The sequence below is a fragment of the Lolium rigidum genome, chromosome 1, assembly GCF_022539505.1.
Source record: "Lolium rigidum isolate FL_2022 chromosome 1, APGP_CSIRO_Lrig_0.1, whole genome shotgun sequence".
In the NCBI taxonomy this organism is placed as follows: Eukaryota; Viridiplantae; Streptophyta; class Magnoliopsida; order Poales; family Poaceae; genus Lolium; species Lolium rigidum.
The window spans coordinates 170,106,891-170,121,451 of NC_061508.1; the positions used below are offsets into that span (position 1 = coordinate 170,106,891).

At 42.6% G+C, this 14,561-nt stretch overlaps 2 protein-coding genes across 2 annotated transcripts; both read left to right on the forward strand.

The window, feature by feature from the left end:
- Positions 1 to 411: 411 nt before the first annotated feature.
- LOC124684756 (peptidyl-prolyl cis-trans isomerase, chloroplastic) lies at positions 412 to 3,647 on the forward strand. Its single transcript, XM_047219022.1, has 7 exons — positions 412 to 541; positions 1,313 to 1,603; positions 1,749 to 1,948; positions 2,258 to 2,493; positions 2,656 to 2,798; positions 2,910 to 2,981; positions 3,253 to 3,647. Exons 1-7 carry the CDS (start codon positions 440 to 442, stop codon positions 3,478 to 3,480), a joined length of 1,272 nt encoding a protein of 423 aa, XP_047074978.1. The 5' UTR covers positions 412 to 439; the 3' UTR covers positions 3,481 to 3,647.
- A 3,743-nt stretch (positions 3,648 to 7,390) lies between these two features.
- LOC124684768 (activating signal cointegrator 1 complex subunit 2 homolog) lies at positions 7,391 to 12,992 on the forward strand. The gene is made up of 6 exons (XM_047219028.1): positions 7,391 to 7,510; positions 7,580 to 7,670; positions 8,626 to 8,715; positions 9,434 to 9,528; positions 11,262 to 11,330; positions 11,948 to 12,992. Exons 2-6 carry the CDS (start codon positions 7,616 to 7,618, stop codon positions 12,671 to 12,673), a joined length of 1,035 nt encoding a protein of 344 aa, XP_047074984.1. The 5' UTR covers positions 7,391 to 7,510; positions 7,580 to 7,615; the 3' UTR covers positions 12,674 to 12,992.
- The last annotated feature ends 1,569 nt before the right edge of the window (positions 12,993 to 14,561 follow it).

Genomic DNA, 14,561 nt, shown 5'->3' on the forward strand with positions numbered 1-14,561 from the left:
AAAATCTACTATCAGAATCTTTGTTCTAATATGAATTCCATGGTATAACTTTTTACAACACATTGCCTATGTTTTGTTGACCGAAATCATGGTGAATGTTAACCTTGAAAAGAGCGTGGAAATATGAGTACAAGCTTCGTCAAACTTTGTAAAATTTAACTTTACCAAAATGCTAAAACGCAGGGTTTTTTTTAGGGCAAAGCTTAAATACAGGGTAATTGTAAATGGAGGGAGTATGTAGGTTCTGAAACGAGGTTAGTCTTATCCAAGTCCTTATCCACCTCAGCATCTCCTCCGCCAATCGCGAAAAACGCCACCTCCACCTGTCCCGCCTTATCCACCTCACGGAAGCCAGCACCAGCACCACCTGCTCCTCCACCTCCATCCCTTCTTCCTTCCGCCACCACCACCGTCCAGCTTCCCCCAAAACATAGTCCACATGGCCGCGGCGCTCGCCTCCTCCCGCTGCTGCGGCCGCCCCCCGCTTCTTCCCACTGGTCGCGGCCGCCGCTCTGTCGCCCGGTGCGCCCTGTCCGGCGAGGTGAGGAGATACGATTTCTTACGATCGTAGCAGTTGTAGTCGCTGCAATGTCGCCCTTGGTTCGAAATTGGGGTTTCTGATGCATGCCGATATGGCTCAGCGTTGCTGTATTTCTTAACCCCGGTGAGAATGTTGCTAATTATGTGGTTATATGTACTCAGTTAGGTGGGTAATTGGGTATTTTGAAACTAAAGAATATCAGCCTGAACGATGTGACTGAACGTTAGTGCATGAACACAACCAATGTTACTGATTATTTTGGATGACCAAAGATTGAGTATATTATTTCAGAATGAAAGCCAGAAGTACTTGTGAGTTCATGGCTGTTGACCTTTGGATGAGTGTGAAGTTGTTTTATAAATGGGTTGTTTTGGGGAAGCATTATCTGTGTTAAGGACTGAAATCAAATCATTTTTTCAGGACAATAAAATTCTTGAAATGTTGCTTGATGTATAAATTGAGATCTCCGTCTAATAGAAATAACTGTAACCAAATGATATTGTTGTGTATCTTGGTGCCGAGTATGTTCAAAGGATTGGAATGCGTCCAGTTAGTTTTGTTCTAAATTAGCTTCTATGGTTGTTAGGTTTCTGCAACTGAATATTTTGTGTAGATACATAGATTTGAACGTACTTATGCAAGCATATGCAAACACATTTCATGATTTTACTCTTTTAGTTGCCCTTTTTGGATACTCACCATTATAGCTGACTAAATTTTAATACTATGAGCTGTTCTTAGTTCTCCTTTTCATTTCCTTCAATTCTGCAGAAAGGAAACTCATTCAGCTGGAAAGAATGTGCAATTTCTGTAGCATTGTCGGTTGGATTAATTACTGCCCCATCAACATTTGGATGGTCAGCCCATGCATCTCCTCTCGAACCTGTGATCCCAGATATTTCAGTTCTCATCTCTGGACCTCCCATTAAAGATCCGGGCGCTTTGTTGAGATATGCTTTACCCATAGATAATAAAGCTATCCGTGAAGTTCAAAAACCGTTGGAGGATATCACCGACAGTCTCAAGGTTGCTGGTGTTAGAGCCTTGGATTCAGTAGAAAGAGTAAGTCATACTGTCATGATTCCTAGTAGCAAAGATTTAGGTTATATCTAAAGAAGTAGAAAGCAGCTATCTGTTGTGTAGCGTTTCTTGAATATGCTCTACCCATATGAATCCTGGCTTCTTCGTATTTTTCTTGAAACTGTAGAATGTGAGGCAAGCATCAAGAGCACTGACTAACGGGAGGAGTTTAATACTTACTGGTCTTGCTGAACCAAAAAGAGCAAATGGAGAAGAAATATTGGATAAATTAGCTGTTGGACTTGAAGAGCTTCAACGAATTGTTGAGGATAGAAACAGGAAAGCGGTAGCTCCAAAGCAGAAAGAGCTTCTTGATTATGTTGGAACGTGAGTAATACTATCACCTTAAATTAAAATTAAATAAATTTCTGGTTTTATTCAGTTCTGATCACTTATTTTTGGGAGTCGGATTTGGTAGTTTCCTTTTTTAAAAATTATGGGGTTTGTCTATGATATTATAATTTCCCGAAAAACATGGTAATTGTGAAACATGACACCTTTGTAGCATTAACAAACTGAATTATATATCTCTACCAATAAATAACTGCTGAGAACTCTTACGAAAGAGCTCTTCTCATTTATACCTTGTCATTCACTCTGCAGCTGAGATCTTCCTGGGACATTGCATTTCTGCAGCATAGAAGAAGATATGGTCGATGGCTTCCCCTATGAAGTACCAGAAGAATACAACAACATGCCTCTTCTTAAAGGAAGAGCTATTGTGGATATGAAGGTTAAGATTAAAGACAATCCGAACGTAGAAGATTGTGTATTTCGGATAGTTCTGGATGGATACAATGCTCCTGTGACTTCTGGGAACTTCTTAGATCTGGTGGAACGGAAGTTCTACGATGGCATGGAAGTCCAAAGAGGTAACCCAATATCTGGGATGCATTCAAGGATTATACTCTATTGTAGTATGCATTAGCATTATCCACCAGATATTAACTGTTTAGTGTTCACAACCGAACAAGCAAGTATGTCTAAACAGTTAAATTTTTACTAATACAGCGCGCGTGTTGGTCCTTTTGCAGCTGATGGTTTTGTTGTTCAAACGGGAGATCCTGAGGGACCGGCTGAGGGCTTTATTGATCCCAGTACTGGCAAGAGTCGTACCATACCTCTTGAGATAATGGTTGATGGTGAAAAGGCGCCTATTTACGGCGAAACACTTGAAGTACGTACCCATCAATTAGTTTTGTTATTGTCTATTGCACGGCTGCTGGAAATTCTGGCGCTGTCCATTGAATGGTATTGTTCTTGTGGTTCATATCGTCATGCATTTCAGGAACTTGGACTCTACAAGGCTCAAACAAAACTTCCTTTTAATGCATTTGGAACGATGGCAATGGCTAGAGAGGTAAGTCTCACCTAGGCTCTTCAGTTTTAACATGTCAAGAATATGCAGAAATAGTTTACTCCCTCCTTCCAGAAATATAAAGAACACACGCTTTCCCAAATTGTTATGGTTGGATTTGCATTAAAAACACTTTTCAATGGTATCCGACAATGCACATATAGTTTGACTGATGGTCAATGTTTAGATATTTGAGAACGTGTGCATTATATTTCTGGATGAGGGGATTAACATATTCTTAGTCCTGACACACTGCATATGTATATCATGACAGGAATTTGATGACAACTCCGCTTCTAGTCAAATCTTTTGGCTCTTGAAAGAAAGTGAGCTGACACCAAGCAATTCCAATATATTGGATGGGCGGTATGCTGTGTTCGGTTATGTAACTGAAAATGAGGATTACTTGGCTGATCTCAAGGTTGGGGATGTTATTGAGTCCATCCAGGTTGTCTCAGGCCTAGACAATCTTGTCAACCCGAGCTACAAGATCGTAGGCTAACGTGTTTGTGTATAAGTGTTCGTTGACATGAGGTTGTTTTACAGTATTCAAAAGTGATGTAAAGCGCTGTAAGTTCTAACCTTGTCCCCGCGTTTTTTTTCTTCCTTTTTGTGCCTAGAGTTTTTCATTGTGCGGAATTTGATATTTAATAGAAAGTCAAAGCTATATCTCTTGTCTCCTGCTAGTAGGTCTTCTTAGGCCGTGTATAGCCTGAAGTTAAATTAGTTTGGCAAGAAATTCAGAAGATAGAACTGAAACGTCAGCCATTTGGCTAGAGAAACTATTCATAGACTCCCAATATGATATTGCACCATCTCCTTTGTATGGGGCTCCCGATATGATGTTGCACGGACTTCTACTATCTGTGTACCAGTGGAATCTACTATGACATTTTAAAGTCTAGTCAAGCCAAATATTTCAGATTGTACCATCAGCTATTCATAAAAATACAAATTTTCACAAAGCTAAATTTATGCTTAAAAATAACGCGAGATGTGGGAAGGTATATTGCTATGACTGAATCTAACCAAGCAGAACAGTATAAAAGTAAATAGGGTAAGAACTGACACAAGTTTTTCTAAATGGGGTAAACGGGTACAATGATCAAAAGAGGCGCCACCACACAGACGCACCACCGCGCCTAAAGCAAAGTTTCGCTAAATTTCAAGATTAACGAAGTCACAAACGAGTCGAGCTACTGCTAAAAGAGTATTCTGCCTAATTGATATTTGCAGTTTGATTCGTAGAGGGCCAGAGATATAACCATCTTAGTCCTTTGATGTCTTCTGAATATGGGTCGCCAATAGGGAAGGAGGGATCGAGTATTTTTTTTTCTTTGAAAAATATCAAGCATTTCAAGACTATGCTCACTTATCAGAGTGGGGGAGGGGGGCATCGACGAAATTTGTCTTCTAAAATGTATAGGAATTCATTGAGTTATGTTCTCCACCGTTGCCAACTGTATTGAACTTTCCTACTACCATCTATATATGTCCCATAATATAAGGCGTTAATCTTATAAATGGTAAAGAAGTATTTATAGTTTATAAAATGGAGAAAATTATTCCATCAGATCAACAGGACCAGGACGTTAAAAATTCCGTCATGTACCCCTTCGCCCGAAATGCTTAGGGGGCGGCTAGGCTTTCTCCGCCTCCCGTTGGTAATTTGCCTCACTTCTGTGGCCTTCGAGCCATGGAGGTGGGGCGGATCTCGGCCGCGTTGGTGGGAGGGCTCCATTCCCTTAGTTTTAGGGTTTTAATTTGGTGGGGTAGCGCTTAGGTGGTCGTGGCGGCGTCTTCTTCAATAATGTCTCTCCGACTTCAGCCCCACCTTGAGGGTGATGTCGAGAAAATTGTGGGAGTGGTGTGGTTCTCGAAGACTTCTTCTGGCTAGGGGGATCTTCGGATCTTCATGGAGCTTCATCGGCGGTTATTCGACTTCCCATCCGCAGGCCGACTCGGGGAGGAGCGGTAGCGCTGGCGCGCTGTTGACATGGTCTGGAGGTTGAAGACGAAGGGCATATCAAAAATTTTGTTGTAAAAATTGTTTTTATTGTGGTGTTTTGTATTGTTTGATGTTTCTCTTAATGCTAGGATTCTATTCGCAAAAAAAGAGAAAATTATACTACAATAGGCTACATTCATGTTTTTTGCTACCTTATATCCTTGAACTTGTCGTTCTTTCTTTACTGCTTAAACTTGCATCAATTTGCACCACAATTACAACATACTAATTGGGATAAAAAAATCTAAGATAAAAATTAGGATACCAAAATAAAACAAGAGCAAATAAAGATGATCTCATGTACAAGTATCATTTTACATATTCTTCTGATGAGGTCTAGCCTCCTATGACGAACACGGTCTCTAGGGATCGACGAGCGAGGGGTGAGGAATGCGATTCACATGATGAACATGAAATGGAAATCGAGATACAAACATACAAGACACACACACGTACGCACATGCACGCACCCCCACACACACCCGCACGCACGCACACTCACTAGTTGCCCTTGGTAGACCGATTTACCAACTCAATAGAATCCGCAAGAAAGTGATGAAGGGCAGAGTTTCCTCATGAAACATTGGCAAGCAAGAGGATAGATTTCTAAGAGTAAATAGGTATCAAATGATTTAATCCAAAGGAAAGACCAAAACAATGAAGTTCACTCATAATCACGGGGGGAGGGGGGGGGGGGATTGGATAAAAATCAGTAGATCAAACCCTAAGCCTAAGGAGAGACCTTAATACCCATGAGGGATGAAGAAAGCACATGCATGCCCTATTTTTTTTTATCTTATCCCAATTCTAGTCTAAATCTCAGATTTAAGCTACAAGGGCTATATTAGTGTTAAGTGTGAAGGGGTAAGTTATAATAATATTACAATGACAACATCACATTTTATGCATGCAGGTAGGGGGGAAAACAGTCCGATCTTGGTGGTGCCATCTAGTCTTGCACCTGGTACTTCTCAGATAGTTTCTTTAGGTGTTGTAATGTCTTACTGGAGGTGTTGGACATTCTTGCTCAGAGTGTTTGGAAGTCTTGTCCCAACCAACCAAGTTGTTGGACACGTCCTGTCACATATTGTGTGCGCGTTGGACAAGTTACATGATAGTCCTATCTCGTGGGACAAGTTGCCGTATAATCTTGTACCTAAAGTTTGGTTTCTCTTTGCTTCTTTCCTTTTCTCCTCGTTTCCATCTTCGTTTTTTTTTTGCTTCCATACTTTCTTGTGGTGTTCCATTTGGCTCGTATCTAAGTATAAACAACACATCGGAATGAAATAATATACCATCCAAAGAGGTATTGAAGTTATATGTGGAGAGGAGCGAGTTCACCACATCTTGAAGTGCTTTGGCTCGTGGTTGAGTCATAGGTCCACTTAGAGGACTTGTAGACCTCGAGGAGGCGTCGGCCCTAGGACGGGCTTTATCATCTTCTTTCCCAACTTCTTTCACCTTACTGGGGGTGTGTACCTCGAATGATCATAGTTTAGATACGTTTTTTTAATCCATAGGTAGCACCCAAACTATATCCGACTAGTGACTGGGAGAACATGGGTATATGCTATGGACGTGTGGGTATACCCAAACCCTACCAGATAAGCTGACACCTTGGGGCGCTATCGACCCTCCTAAGCCATTAATATGATCTCTCATCAAGTCCTCCAAGTAGTGCATTCCTACTCCCCACACAAACACATCCGTTAGAGACCAGATAACAAATCCCCTTGTGTTCTCCCACCTCCACTAAAAAAACCTAGCTCACAAAATATATAACCGATGACAATTGGTAAAGTATAGTGCGGGTAGCGCAATCACTTACACGAAGACATATGGTGCCGCTATCCCATGGGTAGAAACTAAAAATCCATGCACATACTCTTGCCTGGAGATATCAAACTCATGTGAGAGCCCAACTTTCCTTCTAGTTTCTTTGATTCCACCCGATGTTCCTTTTCCATTTGCTTCCAATAGTTCAATCTATCCAGAAAAATTGTCGGCCTACCAGCTGATTGTACCGGAACTACTATTGACTAAAGCTTTCAAAATTTTACGCATAAATCCCCAGCCCTTCTTCTTCATCTTGGATTTCAAGGTTATTATTTTCCGAGAGAAAAGAAAAGAAAAGAAAACATAGCTCTAGTCACAAACAGTCCAATCTCTACCCTCCATGTAGCACCACTCATGCCAGCCAATCTGAACCATCAAATCCAACTCCTTCGCAACTTGACTTCTCTCCCCGTACCTTAACTTACCTTTCCTCTTCATCCCCGATCCCCGCCCTTCTCCACGCTGCCCTCGTGCTCTGCCCTACCCAAGACCCAATCCAACCCTAAATTCGCTCCCGCAGTCCACCACCGCTGTGCCCTAGAGCTGCTCCCGTGCCGCAGCTCACCGCCACCGCCGGCGCCTCTACATATCCAACCCCTCCACCTCCTACGACGTCGCCGCCATCGCCTTTCCCCTTGCACCACCTCCTCCCGCCCCTCGTCCGCAGCCTTGGACATTGATTTTTAGGGTATGGCCGTACGAGCTTTTGGTCACCCGGTGATTGCTTAATTCCCAACTAACGTCCACAAATTTCCAGTCTAGATCCTCCGCTGGACCTTGAGCCGCTGCGGAGATGGATCCGATGGACATCGTGGGCAAGTCCAAGGAGGACGTCTCCCTCCCCAAATGTAAGCTCCCTGGCTTGATTGCCCGATATATCTCGTACTATTGGTGCCAAAAAAAAACTTCGATGCTGCCCTTCCTCCATGCGATAAGGTCTTGTTAACCCTAACCCTAATCAATATAGCTACGGGGCAGTGGTTTCCGTAGGCAATTTATCTTATACAAAAAATTCTACGCAGGGAGATAGTCGTTAACCGCCCCTATATCATGGACATGTTTCTAGGCGCATGCTTTTTTTATATAGAGATTCTCCTATGTTCACTGCCTTGCAATTAGATGTAGTTTCGTCTTTTTGACTTGTTAGTGGATCCTAGTTGGTAATTCTGTTAATGAGTTATGGTTAATTAATGAGTTTGCTCTGGCGGGGGTTACTAGACAAGATGTGATTCCTGTACCAGCTTTTAAAAGGATTTTTTCTTTGTTTGCCGTGGTAGAAGGATACGTATCCAGTTCCACTAGATTTAAGGTGTATATTCTGTCATGTCTATCAATATCCAGATGTAGTCGTGTTCCACGTCGGAGTATCTTGATTGAAGTTGAAGGTTTTGCTACTTTCGTTAGTCTAAAGTGGGTGAATAATGTTTCATCTGCGTTTTTTCTATCTAGATGATCCGCAGATGGGAGCTCATAGTTTGCAAAGTTACCCCTGTTTGTGTCCTTTTATGCTTTTCTGTAAGAACCCATAGAAGAGACTATATATATTTTGTAATTTTGATACATCTTTCTAGGATACCTCATGATAAGTGTTGTTTATGTTGTGGATATTTGCCACCTTTTTCTGTGTGGTGCTACCAAACCTACCTAATAATTAGTAAACTGCCCCAACTTTTGGGGAGAGTAATCAAGTAGAATTCTCAGATATAAATGGTTTCCTTGTTTTCTGAATGGAAACACTTTCCTCCTGTCCGTGGGCTTGTTTATAGAATCTTAACTGACTGAACATTCTGCTTTCCCTTTCAGCAACAATGTTTAAGATCATTAAGGAGATGCTGCCACCTGATGTTCGAGTGGCAAGAGATACACAAGATCTTCTTGTTGAATGCTGTGTAGGTAAGAACTATATTATGGCTCCCATTTAGATATATGGTATAACTTGTGTGTTCAATCCTGCAATATTTTCTCTTGAATAGCAGAGTATGGTTGGCGCGACCATCTTGCATTAATATTGTGGAGCCGGTGATGGTTCATCCACACACCCTCCACCAGTCCGAGTAGGGTATGTAGTCTGTCCGAGTCCGAGTTGGATTAGTATACCAGCAGTTAGCTGACTCGGTTTCCTATATCCTAGCTTTTATATATGTGTACCCAGCTTGTAATCAACACCAACACCAGACCATGAATCAGTGTTCAAACAGGCATGATATGGCAATCAGCCAAGTTGTGGACCTGTTGCTGCTAGGAATCGATCAATCGATCCTCCAGCTTTGTTTTTTTACGTGTGTGTCCAATACTTCCATATGTAAAATTGAATGCCATTGTGATTAAAGTAGAATGGTGATTGTCCTAAGGAGATTAAGATGGTTAAGATACATAATCTACTGCATGTGCCATACAATAACATAGTAGGGCCAAACTTCTCTGTTCGTGTAAAACGTGGTTATTTCACCTGGTACAGTTTATAGTCCAGGTATTTTTGTCACTAAGTTCACCAAGGATGATGGGTTAATATTTGCATATAGACTGTATCATTTTTTTGTATCGTCAAGCAGAAGATGCAAAGGCTGGATCTGATCTAACCGCTTGTATGAATACTTCTTTACATATTCAGAGTTCATCAATCTTCTGTCTTCTGAATCCAATGACGTGTGCAGCCGGGAGGAGAAGAAAACTATTGCTCCTGAACATGTTATTAGGGCTTTACAGGTTTGCCTTCCTTTTTTTTTCCTTTAATTTACGGTGCATGATTATATGAGTATATTTTATCATGCAAATAGTTACATGAATTGTTTTTTCTTATAATTGATGAAGATTTTGATTGTCCACCCCACTGAAGAACATGATTACATGAAAATCTCCTTTAAACTGTCATGATTTTATGTTGTTCAATAATAACATCATTCAAGTTGTTAGTTGTTTAATATAAAGGCACCTAATTTTTTGTGGGTTTCCATATAATCATTCAAGTTTTAATACTCTACAACTTAAAGATAATGATAATTGTATGTCTGGGTATGGTGCGAAAGCTGAACATATACATTACATTTATTAATTATTGGTTTTCATGTGCTCTTATCTGAATGTGATCGTTTGCAAGTTGTGACTAAAATTTGAAAATAATTTTTCAGTTGAATATCTGGGTCACTGGGGACAGTTCACAGATCAAAATGGCAGATGATGTTTTTCCTGTATTTATTGCAGTTCGAGCTGCCATGACATAAACTGCAGAAAACCTGCTGAAAGCGCTCGTACTGTTTTTAAGAAAGGGAAAATTCAAAGGGCTAATGACACCTGTGTCATCCCCTTCTTTGCAGAATAGATATGTATTTACGTAATAGATATGCTCCAAGCACGAGTTATTGAAAAGATTAAATTGCAAATCTTTTGAAACACAAATCACCAGAGAAAAGGTCAAAGACTAGTTTACAAAACCAGAGCGAATGGCAGTTGGACTACAGAATCGGAACCAACGCCTTGTGCGGTCCAGTTTTCTTAGAAGACTATCCTGGAAAAAGCCCGGAAAAAATGACCTTGGTGAGGTGTGCTAGCTAGAAATTGAAACCATGACCTTGACCCAACTAGTGTGCTAGATCTCTACCAACTGGGTTGGACTCATTTTGTGTCCAAATCATCTAGTAAACGGTACTCCCTCTGTCGCATAATATAAGATGTTACTAGAACCATTGTTATGGGACAGAGGGAGTATATTACTTGCTTCCCAAAGCATAGGAAGTCGTAACTTGTTCAAACAAGCATAAATATTTGTTGAACTAGATGATTCCCCACACGTTGCCGCGGAATTGGTGATTTGATTTCTAAATATTGCTTACAATATAAATTCATTCCATAAAATTTATGCACGAAAATACATTACTATATAAAAAGTTAAACATTAAACAATTAAATGTGATGGGATTAAAACCCACTTAGAATGCATTAATGCACGCTACATGGTGAAGAAGTTCTCTGTCCAGATCAGACGGGTCTTGGCAGACCAAGCTAGCAAATCGAATGGCTACAACAAATTAGATTATGGAGCTCATTGTGAGAGTAGAAAAATAGGTGCTCCATTAAAAAAGCTAGCGGTTTTGGCCTGCATTGAACTGGCTGAGCTGGTGGTCTGACCAGCAAACTAGCGAGCCAGTTGATTGACCTGTCCACTCACTGGTCCATTTTTTAAACTATGGTAAAAGCCACTGGTTTGCTAGCTAACCAGGTTTTCTTAGGCATAATTGAATCCTGAACCCAGGATTTTGATTCTAAACTTATTGGTGCTTGATCTCCCTTGAGAGTAATATTATTGCTGTTTCGAGCTGTCTATATTGTTGAAGAATTACTGTATTACTCACCTTCCCTAAAAAAAAAATCTTTTGGGTGAATAGGTTGGGATTTAAGCTGGTGCAAAATTCTCACATTTTTCTTAATCTTCCTCTCTGCAGGATCTTGGCTTCAAGGAGTACATTGAAGAGGTTTACGCAGCCTACGAGCAGCACAAGCTTGATACTCTGGTTTGTACTGATCTGCACCGTAGACTGAATATTATGTTCTAACAAAGTGTCGGCCTAAAATATTCATCCTTCTCCTGTTAAACTGAATATTGACTTCTTTGGTAACATTTATCTCGAGTTACAGCAGGATATAATGCAGTTACGTTGTCCCAAAACATGTATAACAAGTTTGTACAAACTACAAAGAATGTGTTGAAAGCCCAAAAGAGGTAGCGACAGGTTAAACTTTTTAGCAAATTTAAGCCTAGCTAATAAGAAGCAAACAGATAGGAACATATGATTCGTGACACAGATTGTAAAGGATAGAAATTCGGTTTTGCTATTTCTCACATAAAAGACCTGATCCAACTATTAGAATATCTTCAAGCGCATAACTTTGAGAAAATCTTGAACCGACAACTGTCAACTGGTTAACAAACTAATTTTTTTAAAACAAACTGAGCCATAGTCAGTGCATAAGAAATATGGGAATATTGCTGTTAGAAATTGACCAGGTGAGCACTAATGGACTAGCCCTATTATTATTTATAACACATAGAACGAACCCTATTTTCCTCAGTTGCCTTTTCTAACTAACGTTGGAGAATATACCGACTCTGGTATAATTATCTCTGCAGGACTCTCCAAAAGCAACCAAATTCACAGGCGTGGAAATGTCAGAAGAAGAAGCTGTTGCTGAACAACAGAGGATGTTTGCTGAAGCCCGTGCAAGGATGAAGAATGGGGCAACCAAATCAAAGGAGTCTGAAATAGAGCCACATAACCAATCACAACAGTCTCTACAACCGCAAGTGCAGCTGTATCCTCAAGCACAACAGCCTCCACAGCCTCAAGTGCAGCTGCATCTCCCAGCACAACAGCCTGCACAACCTCAAGTGCAGCTGCATCTTCCACCACAGCATCCCCTGCAATCTCAAGTGCAGCTGCATCCTCAACCTCAGCAGCTCCTGCAACCCCAAATGCAGCTGCATCCGCAGGCTCAACAGCAGCAACCTCTCCAACAGCCACACCAGCCCATGCAACCACTCCAGCTGCATCCTCAGACTCAACCACAGCAACTACTGGAGCCTCAAGTGCAGGTCCATCCGCAGACCATGCAGCCTCAGCTGCAGTTGCAGCCTCAGTCTCAACCAGAGCAATCCCTGCAAACTCAACCACAGCTACACGTGCAAACACAACAGACTGCACCACTGCCCCTGCAACCTCAGCCACAGCAACCCCTAGAATCTCAACCCCAGCTCGATCTGCAGCCGGATCTACCAACGCAAGTGCCGGAGCAACCTCAACCCCAGGCGGAGCTGCTATCACACCCACAGGCGGAGCACGGCTTGGACAGTTCGTGACTCTGTGGTGTAGCCTCGGTACAAGTTCAAGATGGGGTGCTTAAAGACTATGTGCGCCTCCTAGACTATGCTTTAGGTTTGCATGCTTCATGTACAATGTAAATCCAGTGTGATTTCAGTTATGGTGTCTAATAATCTGAAGCCCTCTAGTAACTGATGTACTTACCGTATTTGGATACCGTAATTCTGACTGTCGTCTGTAGCTTCATGGCATTTCCTGTGCTGTGTCAGAAATTTACTTAATTATCAGTGTAATCTCCTAACTTGACATTTCTCCATGGTGATAGTGAACTAGTAGTGATTGATTTCAGTGAGCTAATGCGTCTTGAATGCTAAGTGCCAGCGTGTGCACTCTGCAATGTCTAGTGTCAATCGGGTGCCAGTGGATACATGCATACCTGGGCATTTCTCGGGCCGGGCGGGCTTCGGGCTGGCCCGAAAAAAGCCCGACGGGAAATCCTTGGCCCGAGCCCGGCCCGGCCCGACCAACTTTCAGCAAATTTTGGCCCGAGCCCGGCCCGCGGCCGAAAGCCCGGTTTTCGGGCTGGCCACGGCCGCCCGATCTAATGCTAATTTGCTTTTCGTGGCCGAGCCCGGTTAGTTACGGCCGAAGAATGTGGCCGAGCCGCCGATAGAGAGAAAGCCCGCCCGCGGATTTTCGGCCGGTCGTCGGCCGTTCGGCGGCTTCCCATGCCCAGGTATGGATACATGCTTCAGGCTTCTAAATCAGCTCTCGATTTCATCGGAGAAGTGATGCCAGGCGGTCAATACTCGCCCTTCTTCATCTACCCAACTTGGAGAACATGTATGATTTTTTATTCTTTTTGAGGAACCTACATGATACGGGCGACCGTCGGTCTTCACCGCATCATGTGCTTCATCGCCAAGACGGCACGCTAAGGTGAATCTTCTCCTTTACGCGTGCCTCGAATCGCCTATTTGGGACGATATACTACTTCATACCCCGTCATATCTTGATGATAGGAACTCGACGACAAGTACGGGGAGAAGAGAGGATGCCATGGAGACCCGAGGACGCAAGGCCGATGTCACGGAAGCATGGAAGAGAAGGAGAAAGAGGAGCTGGACGCTCCAGGCCGGAACTTCCGCCCGACACAGCTGGAACTTCCGCCCAGACACTATCAAGACCGAAGATGCTCGCACTGAAGAGCTACGGCCGGAACTTCCGCTCCTGATGGCCGGAACTTCCGCCCAGGACCGGAACTTCCGCCCAGGACGGCCGGAACTTCCGCCCCATCGAACCTCAGCCAGATCTCAGCCCACTTTGGCTTGTAACTTACCCCTTCACCCCCTTACCTATAAATAGGCACCTACCCCACCTTCATGAAGGAGAGATGATGTTTAGATGAATTGGCTTATGCCTCTATTATCCCCTAGTGGATTTGGGAAACCCCCACCTTAGGTTAATTCCTATTGTACCACCCGGGCTCCGATCGAATCCTATTGTATCTCTTTGGTGACTTCTACCAATCTTGATCTTTTGCTTGCACTTCTACCTATTTGGTCTTTTGCTTGCACTTCTATTGAGTTTGGTCTTTTCACCCTTCTAGATTCATAGGATCTTCGATTCGTCGATCTTTTGCGGGACTTCTACCGAAAGGTCTTTTCCTTGCAACTTCTATCGAGTTGGTGGTTCGGGCCAACGAGAACAAACCGATTGTGTTGTGTGCGTGTGTTTGTATCGTGTTCTTCGCGTTCATCCACTTCCCCGCGAATCCCCCTCCGCAATCACACTCACCCGGGTCAAACCATGAAGATTGGGCACACCCTCGGGCTTAGCCCGCATCATATGGTATCTGAGCAAAGGTTGCCACGGATTTGACCCTCCGATTCCACCAATTTCGCCCAAAAATTGCCCCAAAATTTT

Excerpts from the sequence above, each read along its gene's own strand:
- LOC124684756 (XM_047219022.1), top strand. The coding sequence starts at position 440 with ATGGCCGCGGCGCTCGCCTCCTCCCGCTGCTGCGGCCGCCCCCCGCTT. Across the intron at positions 1,949-2,257 it reads CTTCTTGATTATGTTGGAAC|CATAGAAGAAGATATGGTCG; the intron begins GTGAGTAATACT and ends GCATTTCTGCAG. Across the intron at positions 2,982-3,252 it reads CGATGGCAATGGCTAGAGAG|GAATTTGATGACAACTCCGC; the intron begins GTAAGTCTCACC and ends ATATCATGACAG.
- LOC124684768 (XM_047219028.1), top strand. The coding sequence starts at position 7,616 with ATGGATCCGATGGACATCGTGGGCAAGTCCAAGGAGGACGTCTCCCTC. Across the intron at positions 9,529-11,261 it reads ATGTTATTAGGGCTTTACAG|GATCTTGGCTTCAAGGAGTA; the intron begins GTTTGCCTTCCT and ends TCCTCTCTGCAG. Across the intron at positions 11,331-11,947 it reads AGCACAAGCTTGATACTCTG|GACTCTCCAAAAGCAACCAA; the intron begins GTTTGTACTGAT and ends TTATCTCTGCAG.